At 42.5% G+C, this 24,248-nt stretch overlaps 1 protein-coding gene across 3 annotated transcripts in view; it reads right to left on the bottom strand.

The window, feature by feature from the left end:
- LOC131232577 (glutamate dehydrogenase 1, mitochondrial) overlaps positions 1-20,568 on the bottom strand; it is a 37,961-nt gene extending 17,393 nt beyond the window's left edge. Inside the window, exons 1-5 of one of the 3 annotated variants that reach the window (XM_058228892.1) lie at positions 20,449-20,558; positions 20,164-20,228; positions 20,037-20,074; positions 12,639-12,692; positions 12,285-12,409 (exon numbers count right to left, since the gene is read on the bottom strand). In XM_058228892.1, coding sequence (XP_058084875.1) covers positions 12,285-12,392 — 108 coding nt within the window. In that variant the 5' untranslated portion in view covers positions 12,393-12,409; positions 12,639-12,692; positions 20,037-20,074; positions 20,164-20,228; positions 20,449-20,558. Of the gene's footprint in view, positions 1-12,284; positions 12,410-12,638; positions 12,693-20,036; positions 20,075-20,163; positions 20,293-20,448 lie in introns of those variants that run through there. The other 2 variants (XM_058228893.1, XM_058228891.1) reach the window with 2 other exon arrangements.
- Between the last annotated feature and the right edge of the window lie 3,680 nt (positions 20,569-24,248).

Below are 24,248 nucleotides of genomic sequence, written 5' to 3'. Positions count from 1 at the left end.
TCTGCACGTATGTGGCATGCACGCTTGTGCCACATGAGCAAGCAAGGCATAAAGGTACTTTCTGACCTTTGTTTAATTCCAGCTTTTAAAAGTATTAATTTTAGTATATGCAAGCATTGTATATATGATAAATAGTCAAGGTTGTCTTTTAAGTCTGGGAAACATGTTTGTAAGGGGGTTCTGGATTATGTGCATTCTAATTTATAGGAGCCATCACCCGTGGTTTTTGGTGGAGGGTCGTCATGGTTTATCACGTTTATTGACGACTATTACAGAAAAGTGTGGGTTTATTTTATGAAAAATAAATCTGAGGTTTTCACCATCTTCAAACAGTGGAAGGCGGTGGTAGAAAAACAGTCGGGGCGAAAGATGAAAGTATTGAGGACAGATAACGGTGGGAAATTCATTTCTTGGGAATTCAATTGGTATTTTAAGGATAAAAGGATTGTGAGGCGCAACACAGTGCACCACACACTAGAGCAGAACGGTATGGCTGAGCGGATGAATCAGACTGTCTTGGAGAGGGCCCAATGCATGATTAATAATGCTGAGTTGAGTAAGGAAATATGGACAGAGGCTGTTAACACGGCTAGTTACTTGGCGAATCAGTCCCCTTCTACGGCCATTGAATGTAAAATTCCAGAGAAAGTGTAGAGTGGTCAGCAGGCAGACTACTATGGACTGCGTGTATTTGGTTGTGATGCTTACTCTCACGTATTGAGAGAAATAAACTGGACCAAAGGGCTAGAAAGTATATATTTGTCGGCTATGGTAATGGTGTGAAGAGGTATAGGCTAGATGACCAGGTCACACGGAAAATCATCCTTAACCATGACATCAAATTCAACGAGAGATTGATGAGGACATCGTGCACACGCACGCCCGCACACCACCACCCCTACGCACGTACGTACGCAGAAGGACCCAACCATCGATCTGGCTCGATAACGACGTCCAGGGAGGGCCTCCTAATTAGAAGACAAGTTTTGGTTCAAAAAAGTGGGCCCAATAGTCAAGAAAAGCCCATCATGGGATCTCATGATTGTGGCCCATTCGTCGGATTGATTTCATATTTTAAGTTTTGCTTATTGTTATTATTTAAAACATTGTGAACGCTTTAGATTTCTCTGTTTGGTTTTTATTTTAGTTTACTTCATCGCCAAGTAATAGGTTGCGCACATGGTGTGAGTTTTGGGGTATAGGATTTTCCCTATAAATAGGCACCCCTTGTAGTTCTTTTGATTCATTGAAGTTAATAAATAAAAAAAAATTCTGCTTTATTTTTCTGCTCTCTTCGTGAGTTGTGGAAGAATTCAAAAGTGGGTGCGAAGCCCTTCCTTTTCGAAGGGCTAACTACCTTGGTGCGAAGCCACATCGATCCCGATTCACCCCCATCCTCCATCATCTTTTTTTCCATCTTCCCCCACAATCCGTACTTCGAATTCGTCCTTTTGTTGCATCAGATTTCTTCATTACAGCAGGTTCCCAGATTTCGGCCCGCAGGCGAGCTGAAATTTCTGCGGAGCACCACGCACAAACCGTACATCGGATCGAGCTGAGATTTGGGGGTTTTGGAGACCATCCCTGGCCGACCAAGGCCAAGGTGGCCTTTTTCTGAATAGTGGGCCCCACACATATGCAGCCGGGATCACACGCATGTCCGTCTGGGCCATTGATGTTGTCCACACGCGGGATCATCTTTTGGCTCAGGCTTTTATCCTCTTTTATCCTCTCATAGCCGTTTTTCATGAATCCTAGCCCTAGATTATGTTTTCCCTAAGTTATTTGCCAATTTTCTTACCCTAGGGTTCCTCGAATTGGAATTTCTGAATCCCTTGGATTAAGGACTGATTACTATACATGCGTGGATGATTATTTCTTATCTTTGAGTATCGTTTGGTTCATAATTTTTATTGATCCAGCCCTATTATGTGTAGGCCTGGACCTGCATAGATTCCCCTTAATTGAATGTTTGGACTTTCATGTGGGATATGAAATTTGTGTAATTGTTTCTGAACTAACGTGATCTTAAGCCTGAAATCTCGCATATCATATTTAATTTTCATGTCCTGCATCAAATTTGGTATCAAAGCTTAAGGTTCTTGTAGGGGAATTCACCACATATTTAGGGTTTAGTTTGTTCGAGTCCTTCATGCATTCAGTCCATCATATATAGCTGAATTTTAGCAACGGTGTGTAGTCTCCTTCATATAAACTCTCGTAGGGTTATTTAGTTTTTTAGACACATATAGTTGCCATAGCAGGTCCTTAGGATTGAGTTAGCCTGTGTATGGCCACACGTACGGGTTGCGGTTTTGGTTTACACTCTACTCTAAACATGGAGCAACTACAAGAATCAATGGCCCAGTTAGCCCAGCAGGTTGAGTCTATGTCTAAGTGCTTGGAACAATGCATAGATCAACGCCTTAACCAATTTGATGATCGCGTTACTCAAATAGAGGCCTCCCTCAGGGCAAACCCCACCATTGGGGAGATGCCCATTCTCAGGCATGTGGTCAGGAGATTAGACCAAGGAATGGAGGTGGCCAAGGAGTTGGTCATGGGTGCACACCTGTGCACCCATCCCGTGAGGGACATCATGACCAATATGATTCAGATGTGCAACTCCTCAAAAGAGTTAGAGTAGATGCCCCTACTTTTGATGGTCACTTAGACCCTAAAGCTTTTTTAGATTGGTTGGCGGATATGGACCACTATTTTGAGTGGTATGATATGTCGGATGCTCGACGAGTCCGATTCGCCAAGATGAAGCTTGTGGGTCAAGCAAAGAGGTTTTGGGCGACGGTTGACGAAAAAAAGAAAGAGTGAGGGAACTCCCAATAGTCTATTGAGGAGAAATGAAAGAAACGCTGAAAGAGAAGTACTTCCCTTTCTCTTATCACCTGCAGTTGATTGGGGCGTGGCAGTCTCTTCGACAAGGTTCCATAAGTGTTGCTGACTATATTGAGAAATTCGAAGAGTACTTACCCGCTGTGAGGTTGATGAGGACCCCGTACTCACCCTTGCTCATTTTAAAACCGGCCTCCGTCCTGACATTAGGAGAGAATTGCTCGCTAAAGACAGACACTATCGAACAGTTGTACCAAGTAGTGTTAGATGTCGAGCAATACCTTAAAGCATCTGTGGGAAGGAGGTTTGACTTTCGCGAATCCGGTACTAAGGCCAACCCCTCTGGGGCTAGACCTAACACGGGATTCCAAAACAAACTTTCCCCTAATGTTCAGCCCAGACCTAAGGATGATAAGGGTAAAGAGATTGTCGGGTCTAGTTCACGTGAAAGTGGGGCCACGAGGTGTTTTAGGTGTCAGGGGTTTGGTCACTTTGCTCACCAGTGCGGCACGAGAGAGGGCACCAAAGTACTCCTTTTTGATGGGCAAGTAGAAGTAGTGCCCCCAGAGAGTGATAGTGAGGAGGAGGAATATGAGCCAGTCGGAACCCCTAATGATGAGGAAGAGGGAGCACAAGAGTCTGTGACCCTCGCAATTGTGCGTTGCACCTTGACTGAAGCCAAGAACACTGATGACTGGCGCTGCAACACGATCTTCTACACTTATGCAAAATGTGGGGAAAAGAGATGTAAGATGATTGTGGATAGTGGTAGTTGTGCCAACGTAGCATCGACTAGCACTGTGAGTCATTTGGGCTTGAAGCTGGAAGCTCATCCTCAGCCCTATAAAGTCTCCTGGGTTGATGAAACATCTATTCCAGTCTCGCACCGCTGTCTTGTCCCTATTTAGTTCGGATCTTATAAAGACACAATTTGGTGTGATGTTGTTCCTATGGATGTGGGTCATGTCATTTTGGGTAGGCCGTGACTCTATGACAGGGATGTTACCATATTTGGTCGTTCAAATGTGTGTACATTCTGGTTTGAGGGCAAGAAGGTCAAGCTAAATCCTTTGCCACCCAAGAATACAACTGGAAAAGAGTTCACCACACAGAGTGGTGTAAGCGGCCCAAAAGAAGTGAAGGAGTCGAAGTCCAAGTCCAAACCGCTTCATATTTTGAATGCCAAAGACTTTGAGCGAGAGACGGAGGCGGATTCGATGATATACGCCCTTGTGGCTAGGGAGAGTGTACCAGAGACTAGCGTAGAATTACCCACTAAGGCCATTCAGGTAGTACATGAGTTTCGTGATGTCTTTCCTGATGATTTACCGAATGAGCTTCCCCCTATGAGGGATATATAGCATGCCATTGATTTAATCCCTGGGGCAACTCTACCAAACCTCCCGCATTACAGAATGAACCCGAAGGATCACACTGAGTTGAAGAGGCAGATTGATGAACTCCTAGAGAAGGGTTTCATTCGAGAGAGCACGAGTCCGTGTGCCGTGCCCGCCCTTCTTACACCTAAGAAGGATGGCACATGGAGGATGTGTTGATAGTAGGCCATCAACAAAATCACAATCAAGTATCGGTTTCCCATACCGCGTCTTGATGACATGCTAGATATGATGGCCAATGCTACTATCTTCTCAAAAATCGACCTCAAAAGTGGGTATCACCAAATCCGTATATGCCCTGGTGATGAGTGGAAGACGGCCTTCAAGACGAAGGATGGGCTATATGAGTGGCTAGTTATGCCTTTTGGGTTAACTAATGCCCCAAGCACTTTCATGCGTGTGATGACCCAAGTGTTGAGACCCTTCATGAGGAAGTTCCTGGTCGTATACTTTGATGATATCTTGATTTATAGCATGATTAAGGAGCAACACCTCAACCATTTGAGGCAGGTTTGTGGGATCCTTAGGGCCGAGAAGTTGTACGCCAACCTAAAGAAGTGCGTGTTCTTGTCTAGTAGTGTGATCTTCTTAGGTTTTATTGTGTCAACTAAGGGCGTATCAGCGGATCCTGAGAAGGTCAAGGCCATCGTTAATTGGCCTGAACCCCGCAATATTCATGAGGTGCGCAGCTTTCATGGCTTAGCCACTTTTTATAGGCAGTTCATTCGAGGCTTCAGTTCATTGTGGCTCCCATCACGGACTGCATAAAAAAGGGAGAGTTTCAATGGACAAAGGCCGCCTTGAAGGCCTTCAAGGAGATAAAGGTCACAATGACTGAAGCTCCAGTCACGCGACTTCTAAATTTTTCAAAAGCTTTTGAAGTCGCATGTGACGCGTCAGGAGTCGGCATAGGAGTACTTAGCCAGGAAGGGCACTCTGTCACCTTTTTTAGTGAGAAACTGAATGAGGTGAAGCAAAGATATTCCACCTATGACAAGGAATTCTATGCGGTAGTGCAATCACTACGCCATTGGCGACATTACCTATTACCGCAAGAATTCGTCTTGTTCTCAGATCACGAGGCCTTAAAATACTTGAACTCTCAGAAGAAATTAAGCCCCAGGCACGCTAAGTGGGTTCAATTCCTTCAAGAGTACACTTTTGTGCTTAAGCACAAGGCTGGTGTAGAGAATAAGCCTGCCGACGCGTCGAGTCGTCGAGTCGCAGTACTCAACTCCATGAGCGTTGAAGTAACGGGCCTTAAGCGCATCAAAGAAGAGTATTCTGAGTGTCCAGATTTTGGGGTTGTGTATACGTCTTTATTAGAGAGTCCGTCAGGAGCTAACAGTGAGTATTTGATTTTGGACAGATATTTGTTTAGGAGTGACCGCTTGTGTATACCACGCACCTCCCTTCGCGATTTTCTTGTCTAGGAGTGACATTCAGGGGAGGTCGCGGGTCATTTCAGTCGGGACAAGACCATTGCCCTAGTGGAGGATAGATTTCATTGGCCAAGCCTCAAGCGGGACGTGGCCAAAATTATAGGACAATGCCGTACTTGTCAACTAGCAAAGCAGAAGAAACAGAATACAGGATTATATACACCTTTGCCAGTCTCATTCATCCCTTGGCAGGACATCCGTATGGACTTCGTGCTTGGACTTCCCCAGACTATTCGAAAGCATGACTCCATATTTGTTGTCGTGGACCATTTCTCTAAAATGGCCCACTTCATTCCTTGTTATAAGACCTCCGACGCCTCTCATGTTGCCAAGTTGTTCTTTAGTGAGGTCATCAAACTGCATGGGTTACCAAAAACTATAGTGTCTGACCATGACGTGAAATTCATGAGTTACTTTTGGAAGACACTATGGCACATGATGAATACTAGGCTCCAATTTTCTTCTGCCTACTACCCTCAGACTGATGGCCAGACTGAGGTGGTTAATAGGAGCCTAGGGAGTTTACTTCGATGTTTAGTGGGGGAGCATACCAGGACATGGGATGCCGTACTACCCATAGTCGAGTTTGCATACAATAGTTCTGTCAATAGGTCCACAGGTCTAAGTCCCTTTGAAGTCATTATTGGTTTTAAGCCTAGGAAGCCTATTGATCCTATCCCCATGTCATTGTCCCATAGGCCATCAAAGTCTGCAGAGTCTTTTGCGCATCACATACATTCATTGCATCAAGAAATCAAGCGAAAGATCACTACTAGTAATGAACATTACAAATTTTCTGCAGACCGACATAGACGTTTCAAAGAGTTCAATATTGGGGACTCCGTGATGGTTCGCATCAGGCCCGAGCGGTACCCTTCAGGGGCCGTTCGTAAGTTACATGCGTGTAGCGCTGGGCCCTTCAAAATTATAAAGCGAAAAGGTCTCAATGCGTATGAGGTAGATCTTCCACCTTCCATGGGAATTAGTTCCACATTCAATGTGGAGGATCTAGTTGCTTTTCAGGGACCCACTGATACTTTGTCCGGCCCTTTGCCCACCCATCCCGATGCCTCAGCCTCTGCCACCCATACCTAGCCTTCACACACCCAGAGAGGAAATAAAGGATATCCTGGACCATGAGATAATTTCCACGTCGGATGGCGGGTTTCAGAAATACCTAGTTAAATGAAAGTCACGCCCAGCTTCAGACAGCGCGTGGCTCACTGAGGATGAGCTTCAGAGACTTGATCCCGACATCCTAGAGCGGTTCAGGAGTTTTATTTTGCCAGTGGCGAAATCTTCGTAGCCGGGGAGAGTTTATGAGGACATCGTGCACACGCACGCCCGCACACCACCACCCCTACGCACGTACATACGCAGAAGGACCCCACCATCGATCTGGCTCGATGACGACATCCAGGGAGGGCCTCCTAGTTAGAAGACAAGTTTTGGTTCAAAAAAGTGGGCCCGATAGTCAAGAAAAGCCCATCATGGGATCTCATGATCGTGGCCCACTCGTCGGATTGATTTCATATTTTAGGTTTTGTTTATTGTTATTATTTAGAATATTGTGAACGCTTTAGATTTCTCTGTTTGGTTTTTATTTTAGTTTACTTCATCGCCAAGTAATTTGTTGCGCACATGGTGCGAGTTTTGGGGTATAGGATTTTCCCTATAAATAAGCACCCCTTGTAGTTATTTTGATTCATTAAAGTTAATAAAAAAAAATTCTGCTTTATTTTTCTGCACTCTTCGTGAGTTGTGGAAGAATTCAAAAGTGGGTGCGAAGCCCTCCTTTTTCGAAAGGCTAACTACCATGGTGCGAAGCCACATCGATCCCGATTCACCCCCATCCTCCATCATCTTTTTTTCCATCTTCCCCCACCATTCGTACTTCGAATTCGTCCTTTTGTTGCATCAGATTTCTTCATTACAGTAGGTTTCCAGATTTTGGCTCACAGGCGAGCTGAAACTTCTGCGGAGCACTACGCACAAACCGTACATCGGATCGAGCTGAGATTTGGGGGTTTTGGAGACCATCCCTAGCCGACCAAGGCCTAAGTGGCCTTTTTCTGAATAATGGGCCCCACACACATGCGGCCAGGATGACATGCACATCCGTCTGGGCCATTGTTGCTGTCCACAGGCGAGATCGTCTTTTGGCTCAAGTTTTTATCCTCTCATAGCTATTTTTCATGAATCCTAGCCCTAGATTACATTTTCCTTAAGTTATTTGCCAATTTCTTACCCTAGGGTTCCTCGAATTGGAATTTCTGAATCCCTTGGATTAGGGACTGATTACTATGCATGCATGGATGATTATTTCTTATCTTTGAGTATCGTTTGGTTCATAATTTTTATTGATCCAGCCCTATCATGTGTAGGCCTGGACCCGCATAGATTCCCCTTAATTGAATGTTTGGACTTTCATGTGGGATATAAAATTTGTATAATTGTTTCTGAACTAACGTGATCTTAAGCCTGAAATCTAGCATATCATATTTAATTTTCATGTTCTACATCAGGGATCCTTGTTCCGTAAGAATGAGCACAAGAAAGCGGAAAAGTCGATTGTAGATGTTCAGATAGATAAAGATGAAACATAGGCTGATACAGAGACGCGGATAGAGGTACAGGAGCAGGTGGAGCAGCCACTTGTGAGAAGGAATCCGCCAAGGGATCGAAGGTTACCCGCAAGATACTGGTAGGACTCGAATGTTGCATTTGCCCTAATTACGGATGAAGGGGATCCGTCTACTTTTCAGGAGGCTCTTGACAATGTAGATGCCGAAAAGTGGAAAGCAACAATATTTGACGATATGGACTCCCTGCATAAGAATAAGACAGTGGGAGCTAGTGGAGCTTCCGATCGCCCGAAAAGCGATCGGGTGTAAATGGATCTTCAAGAAGAAACATGATAGGTATAAGGCAAGGTTGATAGCGAATGGATATGCTTAAAGAGAAGGTGTGGACTTCACTGAGATATTCGCGTCAGTAGTAAAGCAAGTATCTATCAGATTCGTATTAGCGTTGGTTGCCCAATACAATCTCAAGCTGGAACAGATGGATGTGAAGACTGCATTCATGCATGGGGAATTGGAAGAGTAGATTTACATGAAGCAACTAGAAAGTTTCGAAACACAAGGGGAAGAGAAGAAGGTTTGCAGGTTAAAGAGGTCATTGTACGGCCTGAAAAGGTCGCCTAGGCAGTGGTACAATAAATTTGATTCTTTCATGGTGAGTCAGAGGTTTACTAGCAATAAGTATAATCATTATGTCTATTATAAGACACTGAGTGATGGAAAATTCATTATCCTGGTTTTCTACGTCGATGACCTGCTTATCGTCAGTCATAACATGTCTGAGATCGACATACTGAAGACTCAGCTAGCAGGGACATTCGAGATGAAAGATCTAAGGGTTGCAAAGAGAGTTCTCGAAATTAACATACATATAGACAGAAAGAGGAGCAGGCTATGGTTATCTCAGGCAAAATATCTTGAGAAAGTATTGATGAAATATGGGATGGACAAGGCAAAGCTAGTCAGCGTTCCCCATGCGGCTCATTTTAAGCTTTCTTCTAAACCATATCCTAAAACAGATGAAGAAAAACAGGTTGTCTCATGTGCCTTATTCGAGCGCAGTTGACAGCTTGATGTATGTCATGGTATGTATAAGATCAGATATTTTACATGCGGTGGGTGTTGTTAGTAGAAACATGTCTAACCTCGGCAAGCAATACTGAGAGGCAGTGAAATGGCTATTTCGATATATTCAAGGTACGCAGGACTACATCTTATCATTAGAAAAATCAGGAGACAAGTTAGTAGGCTATATGGATTCTGATTACACGGACAATGTGGATAATAGAAGGTCGACTTCCGGTTATTCGTTTGTGCTAGCAGGCGGAGTGATCAGTTGAATATTGAAGCTTCAGTCTGTGGTGGCTCTTACCACGACCGAAGCTGAGTATATGGCGGTGACAGAAGCTTTCAAGGAAGGTGTTTGGTCAAGGGGGATGATAAATCGGTTGGAGTTTCAGCAAGAGGCCGTGCTAATCAATTCTGACAGCAAAAGCGTGATCAATTTGGCTAAGAATTCTCTTTATCACTCACATACTAGACATATTGATATGCGTTATCATTTTATCCGACATGTGCTTGAGGAAGGAGGTGTGACTCTAGAGAAGATTCACACAAGCGTGAATTCGGCCGACATGCTTATTAAGGTGATTTCCACAAAGAAGTTCAAGTTCTGTGCAACTTATCTGGGCTTGGCGAAGGGATAAATGGAAGACGAAGTGTGCACGAGAAGTAATGGTGGAGCAATGACAGAAGACAGAATTAAAGACAGTGATTGATAAGGAGCTATGAAGAATGAAGATTGAAGACATGGTGGAGATTGTTGTTGATGTCTTAAATCTGTCAATGTCATCGACGGACCACTTGATGCCATCGGAAAAATCCAGAAAATCCATGTTGGTTGCTGGAACGTTTTAGTGTTCTATTCGATGTCGTTGAAGCAAGTTCGATGCCATCGACAGATCCTCGATGGGTTGTCAATGCCATCAAAGGTCCCATTGAAGATGTGCGCAGAATTACGTAAGTGCGGAATTTGTTTCCTATTCCGGTTGTGATAGTATATATATCGGGTGTAATCGGTATTAGGGTATAGAAGAGGTGTTCTGGGGCTTTCTAAATCATTCCTAAGGGTTTCAAGGGCATAGCTAAGGCATGTGAAGTAGATTCGAGGTTTGTTTGAATCGGTAAGGCTCTATCTCTTGTAATTTCTGCTTTCATAGTGCATTACTCGTCGCTTTGTGCCGTGGTTTTTTTTCCCACAAGGGTTTTGTCCACGTAAAATTTGGATTGTTTTTGTTTAGACTTGGTTGTACAATTGCGTGTACTTTGCTTAATTTGTCTCTGGGTGCTTCCACGGTTCCCCAACAATGTCTAAACCCTGAAAACTATAAAAGATGTTACATCAAGGATTGCAATGAAACTCGCAAATCCAACCACCCGTTTCCTCCATGAATCTTGGGTTTTGGCAACGCAGTATAATTTGGGCATCAGCATATGCACAGCTTGCTAATGTGCAAGGTTGAGGGCCACGGCTCAGTGTTCAAACCATTGATCTGATGGGCTCCATGCCTCCACATTAGATGGCAAATGCCCAGAAAATATCCCAGGTTGGGAGATCCAAACCATTTGACTGTTGGATTTTTTCCCTTGAATGAGCATTCCTGCATTGTCTTCTTACCTTCTGCCTCTTTGCAGGCACTAATCAATCAGTTAGGACCTCCCGAATGGATAGTAGGACCATAAGATCAATGAACATGGTCCAAAATGTAGAGAATCCTAAGCGCCTGTGAACTGTCTGTTTACTACTGAACTCTTTGAATGTTAGTTGCAAACAAAAGTGACAACCCCTTTACATCCTAACCAACTCACTAGAAAGGAAGGTGCAAAAATCCAGCAATTCAGAGAGAATAGTGCAACTGCAACAATTTGAGGGTGGAAGACAGATGTGGTGTAGAACCATAGAACCAGATTATGGTAGAGCCATCTCTCTGCAGTAGACATGGTGTTACCCATCAAGCTTCCCTTGCTGTGGTTGGAAAATGGTTCAGGCAATACATATATCAGATGATCATTGCCATCTGATAAGTGACCCACAAAGCAGCAGTAGCATGTAAAAATGTTCAAGGGTTGAAACTCAAATGTGGGAAAGTGAATATAAGTGATGGAAAGGATCGTCTAATAGGTATGATTTTCAAACCATAAAACCTCCATGATAGGACCTGTTGTTACCGTGGAGAGATTGCTTTATGACATATTCCATTCATCTGGCTCCACCACATAATCTACCTTTGAGGGCTACTTCTCATTATGAATACCAAGAAAACATCAATAACTTTTCTTCTTCTTCTTCTTCTTTCCTTTTGAATTCCCCTTGATTAAAGTGAATTTTTGCAACCCAACCCACGTGCAAGTCATAAACGAAATGTGAAATTATTGAGTAGTCTAATTCCCTTCGAATGATAAATCCCATTAAAGAATACCTTGAAGCTCATAAGGGATTTACTTGTCTATGTAACCTTCCATTCAATCTTTTAGATCCCTATTGCACCTTGATGGTTATGTCATGATGTCCCTTGAAGCAAATATGTGATGGATAGACTTTTGTAACAATGTCATATTTGTTTACTTGAATAAAAATCTCTTTCTAAAAGAAATGGAATGGCTAATTCCACAAAACAAGTCTTTTTCACAAGGTACAACTAGCAATTCCTATTAATCTGTTAAATACAATCTAAATCAACAAGATCTTTATGGCCTTGCATTTTTCACAAAAACCTCCGAATCTCATACAAATCTATACTACCCAGTTTGAATATTAAAAAAAAAAAAAAAAAAAGTTTAAGTATGGTGTTTCTCCTACTTAGGATAAACAGGTTAATTCCCATAGTTCAAAAGCAAGTTGCTGAAAAGTACTTAACCTCAACCTCCCACAAAAAACCAAGTTACAGATCTTGAAAAAAGACAAGGAAATAAATAAGAATCAAGGTTGACAATTTCTTGTCTAACTCTCTAACCTTGATCTCTCTGAAAGGAATGAGGAGGCTCCTTTCCAGCTTGGAGTCCAACCCCAGGAGCCTTGCAGCCTGCTTGAAGTTCCTACTAGTAGCAGCTAGAGCATTCATGGTGTGAAGGAAAGAAGCTGCAGAAATGCAAAAGGCCAAAATTGGAAAGAGAGAGAGAGAGAGAGAGGATTTTAGAGTAGCCTTTATTTACCAAAGTCACCTATTTACCATCTTGGGGGTTGAAACAGTGCAATCCCCAGAATGGAAAATGGATGTGTCGAAATCAAATGAGGGAGGGTGCAGGTTTCAACTTCCCTTTTGTTGTTTTTATGGTTGGTATGATGTTTCTGGACATGAGTTTCTTACCAGGAGTTCTGAAATAACACTTGTAGCTGATCCTTTCAAATTACTAATCAAAATCTGTAGTCATGCAAAACACACAAAGAATGTGAGAGAGAGAGAGAGGGGCATTTCAGTACTTGTACACAGAAGCATAGACTTGAGCAGGCATGACATCGACTACATGGACCAGATTAGTCCACAACCCTTTTATAAGCAGATGCGTAAAATACCCAAGCTTTGTGGGGTCCACCATATTTTATATGTAAATCCACTCTATCCATAATCAGGTGAGATCCCTTAATTGAACCGTACAATTATATATATATATATATATATATATATATATATATAAAAGTAAACAACAATAAAATAAACTCCGGTGGGACACGTAGAAAACCTCAAGTTCACGTGATGAGGTTGATCTTTGTATCTTCACTTCATCTTGGTAAGCCCCCACATACAAACATATTATTATTATTATTATTATTATTATTCGCTGTGGCGTGGCCCGCCTGAAATTTTGTATGGGGATGATATTTTTTCAGGACCTAGACAGCTAGACTAGAGGATATAACCTGATGGATGGAGTGGATTTTAAATATACCAATGGAAAGCCTCAAGAGCTTGGGTGATGCACATGCTGCGTTAAAAAAATTAATAATAATAATAATAATAATAATAATAGGTATTGTAGACGATTCCGATCCCATCAGAGCATGTGTAGGATAGGATGCTGGTAGTCTTTCAGAGTCAACCATGTTTTCTTTTGTAGGAAAGATGTTACAGTGGTATGGTTGAGCTATCTCTTAACACTACACGTGGAAGGGTTACGAGTAGAGCCAGTCCGTCCATCTAGCACCTTGATAACAGATGAATTACAGTTTTGATGGGGACATCTCACGCATACGTGCACGCACGCCGCCTCACCTACGCACGTACGCACGGAGTTGGAGGGCCCCACCATCAATCTGTCTCGATGACGACGTCCAGGGAGGGCCTCCTACCTAGAAGACGAACTTTGGTTCAAAAGATTGGGCCCGATAATCAAGAAAAGCCCATCATGGGATCTCATGATCGTGGCCCACTTGTCGGATTAACTTCATATTTTAGATTTTGTTTATTGTTATTATTTAGAACATTGTGAACGCTTTAGATTTCTTTGTTTGGTTTTTATTTTAGTTTACTTCATCGCCAAGTAATATGTTGGGCACATGGTTCAAGTTTTGGAGTATAGGATTTTCCCTATAAATAGGCACCCCTTGTAGTTCTTTTGATTCATTGAAGTTAACAAAAAAATTCCTGCTTTATTTTTCTGCTCTCTTCGTGAGTTGTGGAAGAATTCAAAAGTAGGTGCGAAGCCCTCCTTTTTCGAAGGGCTAACTACCGTGGTGCAAAGCCACATCGATCCCGATTCACCCCCATCCTCCATCATCTTTTTTTCCATCTTCCCCCACCATCCGTACTTCGAATTCGTCCTTTTGTTGCATCAGATTTCTTCATTACAGCAGGTTTCCAGATTTCGGCCCGCAGGCGAGCTGAAACTTCGGCGGAGCACCACGCACAAACCGTACATCGGATCGAGCTGAGATTTGAGGGTTTTGGAGACCATCCCTGGCCGATCAGGGCCAAAGTGGCCTTTTTCTAAATAGTGGGCCCTACACACATGCGGCCGGGATCACACGCACGTCCGTCTAGGCCATTGTTGTTGTCCACACGCGGGATCCTCTTTTGACTCAGGTTTTTATTCTCTTTTATCCTCTCATAGTCGTTTTTCATGAATCCTAGCCCTAGATTACGTTTTCCCTAAGTTATTTGCCAATTTTCTTACCCTAGGGTTCCCCGAATTGGAATTTCTGAATCCCTTGGATTAGGGACTGATTACTATGCATGCGTGGATGATTATTTCTTATCTTTGAGTATCGTTTAGTTCATAATTTTTATTAATCTAGCCCTATCATGTGTGGGCCTGGACCCGCATAGATTCCCCTTAATTGAATGTTTGGACTTTCATGTGGGATATGGAATTTGTGTAATTGTTTCTGAACTAACGTAATCTTAAGCCTGAAATCTCGCATATCATATTTAATTTTCATGTCCTGCATCAAATTTGGTATCAGTGCCTAAGGTTCTTGTAGGGGAATTCACCACATATTTAGGGTTTAGTTTGTTTGAGTCATTCATGCATCCAGTCCATCATATATAGCTGATAACTCGAGCTCGATATATATATAGATATATATATATATATATATATATATATATATATATATATATATATATATATAACTGAATTTTCGTAACAGTGTGTAGTCTCCTTCATATAGAGTCTCGTAGGGTCATTTAGTTTTTAGACGCATATAGTCGTCATAGAAAGTCCTTAGGTTGAATTAGTCAGTGTATGCCCACACGTACGGGTCATGGTTTTAGCTTGCACCCTACACTAAACATGGAGCAACTGCTAGAGTCAATGAACAAGTTGTCCCAGCAAATCGAGTATTTGGGTAAGTGCTATGAACAATATATAGACCAACGCTTTGATCAATTTGATGCGCGCATTACCCAACTAAAGGCCTCCGCCAAGACAAATCCCAACATTGGGGTAGATGTCCAATCTCAGGCAGGTGGCCAGGAGGATAGAGTAATGAATGGAGGTGGCCAAGGAATCAGTCATGGGCATGCACCCATGCACCCACCCCAACAGGGGCATCAAGACCACTATTTTGAGTGGCACAACACGTACGGCCTTGTGGCTAGAGAGAGTGCCCCAGAGGCTAGTATAGAGTTACCCACTGAGGCCATTCCGGTAGTAGATGAGTTTCGTGATGTCTTTCCTGATGATCTACCGGATGAGTCTCCCCCTAGGAGGGATATAGAGCACACCAGAACATGGGACACCGTGATACCTACAGCCGAGTTTGCGTTTAATAGTTCTGTCGATAGGTCCACAGGTCTCAGTCCTTATGAAGTCGTTACTGGTTATAAACCTGAGAAACCTATTGATCTTGTCCCTATGTCACTGTCCCATAGGCCGTCAGAGCCTGCAGAGTCTTTTGTGCATCACATTCATTCATGGCATCAAGAAATCAGGCAGAAGATCACTACTAGTAATGAACATTACAAATTTTCTGCAGACCAGCATAAATGTTTCAAAGAATTCAATGTAAGGGACTCTGTGATGGTCCGCATCAGGCCCGAGCGGTATCCTCCGGGGGCCGTTCGTAAGTTACACGCGCGTAGTATTAGACCCGTCAAAATTATAAAACGAAACGGTCTCAATGCATATGTGGCAAATCTTCTACCCTCCATGGGAATTAGTTCCACATTCAATGTGGAGGATCTAGTTGCATTTCAAGGGGCCATTGATGCATCGTCTAGCCTTTTGCCTAACCATCCTGATTCATCAGACCTTTCCAATGATCCATGGCCCCCTCCCGACCCATTTTCTCAGCCTCTACCTCCCATACCTACCCGACCCATTTTCTCAGCCTCTACCTCCCATACCTATTCTTCCTGACATTTCTTCTCAGTCACTCCCTCCTATACCTAACCTTCACACACCCGGAGAGGAAATAGAGGATATCCTGGACCGTCAGATAGTTTTAACGTCGGACGGCAAGTTTCAGAAGTACCTGGTCAAGTGGAAGTCACGCCCAGCTTCAAACAGCACGTGGCTCACTGTGGAGGAGCTTCAGAGACTTGATCTTGACGTCCTGGAGTGGTTCAGGATTTTTATTTCGCCAGTGGCGAAATCTTTGCAGCCGAGGAGAATTGATGGGGACATCTCGCGCATACATGCACGCACCCGCCTTACCTACGCACGTACGCACGGAGTAGGAGGGCCCCACCATCGATCTGTCTCGATGATGACGTCTAGGGAGGGCCTCCTACCTAGAAAATAAAGTTTGGTTCAAAAGATTGGGCCCAATAATCAAGAAAAGCCCATCATGGGATCTCATGATCATGGCCCACTCATCGGATTGATTTCATATTTTAGGTTTTGTTTATTGTTATTATTTAGAACATTGTGAACGCTTTAGATTTCTCTGTTTGGTTTTTATTTTAGTTTACTTCATTGCCAAGTAATATGTTGTGCACATGGTGCGAGTTTTGGGGTATAGGATTTTCCCTGTAAATAGGCACCCCTTGTAGTTCTTTTGATTAATTAAAGTTAATAAAAAAATTCTTGCTTTATTTTTCTGCTCTCTTCGTGAGTTGTGGAAGAATTCAAAAGTGGGTGCGAAGCCCTCCCTTTTCGAAGGGCTAACTACCGTGGTGCGAAGCCACATCGATCCCGATTCACCCCCATCCTCCATCATCTTTTTTTCCATCTTCCCCCACCATCCGTACTTCGAATTCGTCCTTTTATTGCATCAGATTTCTTCATTACAACAGGTTTTCAGATTTCGGCCCGTAGGCGAGCTGAAACTTCGACGGAGCACCACGCATAAACCGTACATCAGATCGAGCTGAGATTTGGAGGTTTTGGAGACCATCCTTAGCCGACCAGGACTAAGGTGGCCTTTTTCTAAATAGTGGGCCCCACACACGTGCGGCCGAGATCACATGCACGTCCGTTTAGGCCATTGTTGCTGTCCACACGCGGGATCATCTTTTAGCTCAGGTGTTTATCCTCTTTTATCCTCTCATAGCCGTTTTTCATGAATTCTAGCCTTAGATTACGTTTTCCCTAAGTTATTTGCCAATTTTCTTACCCTAGGGTTCCACGAATTGGAATTTCTGAATCCCTTGGATTATGGACTGATTACTATGCATGTGTGGATGATTATTTCTTATCTTTGAGTATCGTTTGGTTCATAATTTTTATTAATCCAGCCCTATCATGTGTAGGCCTGGACCCGCATAGATTCCCCTTAATTGAATGTTTGGACTTTCATGTGGGATATGGAATTTGTGTAATTGTTTCTGAAGCCTGAAATCTCGCATATCATATTTAATTTTCATGTCCTGCATCAAGTTTCTTAAAAAGGAAGGTAAAAAAAATAATTAAAAAAAAAAAAAAAAAAAAACGACTAGAGACTCGTATCTCTCCCTTTTATGCAATTTCTCCCACTGAATTTTTTTACCATCAACCTTAATTGTTTTCTACCGTCAATCTGAAGGCCACCATTCAGACAGCTAGAATGACATGATTTTATCTTTTATCTACAGTAGTGGTAAAGATGGACGGTTCCATCTTACAAAACACCCGCCACATGTACTCTGGAGAGAGGGCAAGGTAACAGGTTGGTGGGCGAGTACTCGACCCTACACCTTATATGTATGGGTTGTATATCTACACCGTCCATCCGTTTTGTCAGCTTATTTTAGGAAAAAAAGGAAGCAGATACCAAATATTTGGTGGAGTAGGGGAAATACATGTGGGATGGCAAATAAACATTGATGGCCAGAGCTAATACAACAGCAAGGTCTAATTAACCGCTTTTTGTCCCACACACCACTGGGGGGAGAGGCATGTGGAGTTGTTTAGTTGATCAGGTGGGCCCACTTGCTATATCGACCAAAATTCAGTAATCAGATGTGTTATTTGGACATTGAATCTAGGTGGGGAGTCAAAAAAATCTTTTCTAGAAAGAAATAGAGGGAGGACAAAGGGCGCTTCCCACGCCTGCCATATTTGGTACATGTTTCTAGTATTCGGATCATAATATAAACTTGCAATCTCGATAGAGATAAGTGCTAGTCTTTGTCAGTGCCGGCGTAGATAGTTGGTAGGACAAAGCAAAGATTGTAAGAAGCCCAATCTCTCTCAATACTACAGATAAGCTCTCCTTGTTACACAATTGGAAGGTCAAACCCAAAATCGGAATATCGAAAACAACCTAGATTACGTGGCAAAGGATTTGTGTGAAAAAGGAGATTCCTAAAATTGAATAAGGGCAATTGCGTCATTTAAAACTTATTTTGTCCATTTTTTAATCAATGGGCTGTTTGGATATAACAAATTTTCTTTTTTGAAAAATAAATAAATTAAAAATAATAGTTTAGTTTGAGTTCTTTATGTGCAAGTGTTGGTGCCTCACTTGATAGAAGACTAAATTAGAAATTCATATGAGAAATGTGGAATTTTCTACGTCAGGCTTGGCTCAGCTCAGGCGTAGAGCATTTTTTAAGTATTGGGTCTGACTAAGTTGGGTGGTCCAAAGTTGCCCAATTGCCAATCCTAATTGTATATTCATTTTAATTTTTAGCACATGTGACATCCATTTTAGGGTGCAATATAGAAATGGACCTTCATTAACAACAATAAATGGATATAGATGTATATATATATAATTAATTTTACACACGTGAGATCCCTATTGGGGTAAAATATAGAAATGGACCTTGACTAATAACAATAAAAAAATATAGATGCTTAATACATATAATTACCTACAAAAAATAAATGAATATAAATGTCTAATAAGTATAATTTTTATTTTTATTTATTTTAAACATGTGACATCCATGTTAGGGTGCAATATAGATGGAACCTGATTAGCACCTAAACTGCCATCCATGTTCACCATCAAAGGATAGGTTCATCGTATTCCTATACCTATGGGTAAAGTGGGTTTTACATTACTATATAAAGCCATTGCAATCAGTGCCTATCTTCCGGGTTTGGCTTGTTACATCCTTACTATATGCTCGGATTTTACTACTTGGATTTATGGGTTTCCCTCTTTTGGCTTAAAAAATAAAATAAAATAATAATAATAATAATAATAATAAGGCCATCTCACACCTCCACTGTCCTACATCTAACAAAAGAATTTTAGCCAGCAATTTACTTTTAAGATCTACTTATTTGTTCCAAACTAAAATGTACAGCTCAGATCTCAGACACTCATTTCATATGTGTGCGCATGTGAATGTATAAACGGCTCCACACATGTGGAATTAGCGAAACCTGATGCAGGTTATAGACAATGTATATTGATTCAATTAAACATTTGAATAGATACTCATCATCCAATGAGATTCACATCTAAGGCCCAGACACGCTCCACAGTCGCACTGGATAAAAGAGGCAAGAATTCCGAACACAACGGAACCGGTGTCTCTTGCCAGGGTAGACACAAGTAGGGGTCATTTGTGAGGGTCACATGCCATACGTAAGCAATTATAGCCATGGAAAGATTGGATTGGTCTTGAGATAAATGGACGTAGGAAAACACACAAAGAAAGAAAGAAAGAAAGAAGGGCCATTAGTCTATAACCATAGTGCATGTGTGCCAGCCACGTCTTATGATTTGGGAATAGGCCATATACCTGGTGGGACCCATCCCAGATATCTCCCACAAGGAAAGGGGCCTCTTTGGGGCCCATGTCGAACACAACAATTTCGAGGGCCAGTGGCTCTTTAGACATAACACACTAGAATTTGCAGGGTAATAGTAACCATGAAAACTTTCGTACCAGAAAACTGGAAGAATGGCATTCAAGCGATTCCAGACCTGAAATCAAACAGCAGAAAAATTATAAATAAATATTTTTATATATTTTTTTTCCTAAGAGAGAAGGAGAAACGCCCCCGCTCCCATACCATGCCAGAAGTGAGGAAAGAGAAGCGTTGGGTGCGTTGATGGGGCGAGAGAGACGAACAGATCGCTGTCAATAAATAAGTCGGGGATAAAAAAGAAGAATCCTAGTCATCATCAAATTGTCATGAGAAGCAGCAGCAGCACAGAGAGAGAGAGAGAGAGAGAGAGAGAGAGAGAAGAATAAGATGCTCCGACAGAATCCCACATACAGACAAAGAGAGAGAGAGAGAGAGAGAGAGAGAGAGAGAGAGAGAGAGAGAGTAATGAGGATGGTGTGTTGGCTATACCGAATGCTGGGAAAGATTCGTGCCTCTGATGTGGACTCCATATGGATTGAAGAAAGCTGTGTGACTATTGGGTTAGGGTTTATCCTCCTTTTCTCCCCCTCTGTAAAAAGAAAATTTTTTTTATTTTTTTATTTTTAAAAAAAAAAAAAGCAATCCCCGTTGATTGAAGGGGAGCTCCGAGAACCGAGGAATCTTGGTGGTGGGCCCCAGTTGCCCAATGATGGGATTTAGTTGTCTGGTGGGGAAGAGAGAGAAAGAGAAAGAAGGAGAAAGGCCTCCCCTCTTTCGTGACGCCTTGCTTCCATTTCAAAAGTAAACGGTTCCCGGACCACCGGCTTCCCCATTTCTTCGATGAAGCCAACAACTACGCAGATGCCATCATTATCCTCCCATTATTCACTTGATTCCATTTCATCGTATCAATCCTCCTTCCAAACACCATTTCACCTGCCTTTCACTTTCCTTCCTTACGGGGCTTTTTCCTTTTCAATTTACTCCATTTAAAATACAGGCCACTAAGTAATCCTTTTTTGCCTGTCTAAATGGTATGAATTATTTCCTCCATTTTTTTTTTCTTTTTTATTTTAAAAATAAATTATAAAATCAATTATCATTGTTAATTACTTAGTATTTAATTTTCAATTAAAACAGAAAAATGCAAATGCTTTACATGATATGGTGCTCCGCAAACCGTTCGCTGACCTAGTTAACCAGGGCATGTGTGATTCGTCAATGCAATGTTATACGCTTGACTGGTGCAACCATCGACGTGGTTTGGCTAGTGACATTACCAGTAGCCAGGTGGCTAGTGGTCGGTGCTCCTATGGCCCCACCATGATGTATGTCTTTTATCCACTTGTTCGTCCGTTTTTCCATGTCATTTTAGGGCTTACTCCAATAGATCACTATCATATTTACTACATTGAACATTTAACTTCATCAGAGTTTTAACTGTACTCTAATCCAAAAGTTGTGCCAGGTCGATGAGATCATAGGTGTATTTTCAATGGCTAACTAGCATACCACGGATGGTACGATAAACTTTCAATCTAATGAAGTATGTAAGCGAGCCCACATCCTTCATGTGAAAGGATGACTAAAGAATTTGGAGCTTTGTAATTCTAGATGTGTCACTTTGTGTTAAGAGCAAATCATCAATATAGACCAATAAAACCACAATACTGTGAGATGAATAGTGTTGGGATAAAAAATAGATGAGTCGATAGGTCGACATATGAAATGGACCAACTCTACAAACCAGCACGGACCCACTGAGATTTGAGCTTTAAGGGACATCTACGTTCGAAGACAAGTTGACCTTCAAGGACGATGCAACTATAAGGACACTCGAAGGACCAATTGCCAACCTAACCTATAGCTTGGCCATAGCTCGACTATAGGTCGGTTATAGCTCAATCATAGCTCGGCTATAGGTCAACCATAGCTCGGGATAACCTCTAAAACAAGACAAATGCCGGTTCAATAGAAAGCTCAATATTGCTTGCATTTACTATATTTGACATGATCTTCTCTCGGACCAACAGTCCGGGAATCTCTCCAACAGCCCGAAGATCTCTCCCAAGATCTTCGAGGGATCAAATCAGATCCTGAGAACCTCGGACGATGATAATCTCAAGAGGAACCTAGACGAATCCAAATAACAGTGCGGAATGATCTTTGGCATATCAGCAGAGACTCCTTACGGCACTGGCTTCCTTCTATAAATAGAGGTACCCCCAGCCAATGTAAGGTACGCATACACATCCTAATACTCGACTGGTGACTCTTTTTCTTAAAGATCATATCCTACAAAAGACCCAAGGTCCTGACTTAGGCATCAGAGGGTCCTCTGTACAAGTCAGGGTCTCATTTGTCTATTGTTCTCGTCTGTGTAGGTCTCGCAGGAATAACTGTCAAGCCCCAAACTCGAAAACCGGGCTCACAAAATTTTCGATCGCCAAATCTGGTACCGACAGCCTCCATAATACCCCATTCTCGGCTCCCAACACCCATACACCAAGTTCCAATCCTGGGATCCTACAAGAAGGATTTTCAACATTAATTTGATCGCATTAAGCATAACTCACAAACAACAACCAACGACATCATCACAAATCTACTATGATCAAAAACTTTGAGTACAATGCGCATGAATGGAAATACAATAATAGAATCGAAAGCTTCAGAAGTTTGCTACACGCCCAAAACTCAATGCTGCTGCGACGTCCTAGTGTCACCTAAACGCATTAATCGTGCATAAGCTTATAGAAAGCTTAGAGGGTGGTGTATGTGTGTGCGTAATATGAGTGTGCTCAGAATGCAATATCAGAGTAATGCGAAATCATGCTGATGAGTACATAAATGCAATCAGCCGTACCAAAGCTATGTAGTGCAAGACATGAATGTTATCAGCCATATCAAGACCATGCGATGCAAGATGCAACTCAAGCATGCCAATCCTCATCCGAATCCACATATCAATGTAGCTCATCACAAGAGCATCAAATATCAATACAGTTCTCACTCTAGATGATCACCGGGGTTTAATACACTTTAAATGACACTGCCCCTTTCCCATACGCGCAGTCTAAGTGAGCGTATGAAACCTCACTATCCGCTTGGCCAATAGCTTGCCAATACCTATCCGGCACGTATATAGAGGATACATTTACGAGCTGGTCATACTCAGCCTAGTAATGCTCCCTACCCTCGGGGCGGGTAAGGACACACCCCCTTTCAACCGACCATGACATAGTGGGTGACGCGACCTCCTGGTATTCGGCCCTCGTGCGCTCATGTATCCACTCGGTCTCGACGTTGGAGCCATCCTTTGGTACCATCGGGTTTAGGAATTTTCACTCAGGGACATCTATGACGCCCTAATGCTAGTAACAGTATTTTTGGTATCCGATCCTGCCATCCACGATATGCCTGTGGAGGACACAGCCCTGATGTCGCTAAAGCGTACAGTAATCATGTCATACAAATGCGAAGTGCATGAATCACATTATCAATCATGCAGCAATCCTTCAGGTATCACGCGCTTATGTGGGGCCACTCCGCCTATCAAGGAGCCCTATAAACAATCTGCTCGAAGGCATATGCTATGATCAGTCACTTCTCATATCAAGCATACATATGAAGCATATGAGCATGAATCATGGAGCTATACTAAGCATGTTATATGGTGATGGACTCTATTCATAACGAAGATGGACCTAGATGGCCTACACATAACTAGTATGGGCCTAGCAATGGGCCCTAAGGAGAGTTACAATGCGGACATTTAACCATCATTGCTCTTACAATGTGGGTGTCAAACCATCATTGCTCCCAAGGCATGTACGCCATAAACATCATTACATACATCATGGTGGAATCTCACATTGCAATAGGTCTCATATATAACACATTTGCCCCTACACAAAAGCCTCATATACATCTCATTGGGCCTTACTCATGGTCCTCATATACATTACATTGGGCCTCAGCCCATGGGCCTCAAATACATCTTAATGGGCCTCATATAAATCAAGTGGGCCACATAACATTGGCCACACCAATGGGCCAATATACATCAAGTGGGCCGCATCCACAGGCCGTACCAATGAGCTAATATATATCAAGTGGGCCGCATTATATGGGCCGCACCAATGGCCCAATATACATTAAATGGGTCGCATTATATGGGCCGCACCAGTGGGCCAATATACATCAAGTGGGTTGCATCACCTACGCCATTCATCCATTTTTAGAGATCATTCTAATGCATTAACCAAAAAAATGGATCACATCGGAGG

The sequence above is a fragment of the Magnolia sinica genome, chromosome 18 (assembly GCF_029962835.1).
Source record: "Magnolia sinica isolate HGM2019 chromosome 18, MsV1, whole genome shotgun sequence".
Classification (NCBI taxonomy): domain Eukaryota; kingdom Viridiplantae; phylum Streptophyta; class Magnoliopsida; order Magnoliales; family Magnoliaceae; genus Magnolia; species Magnolia sinica.
Note: the sequence above shows the minus strand (reverse complement) of the source record. Positions and strands in the feature narration are given on the sequence as shown.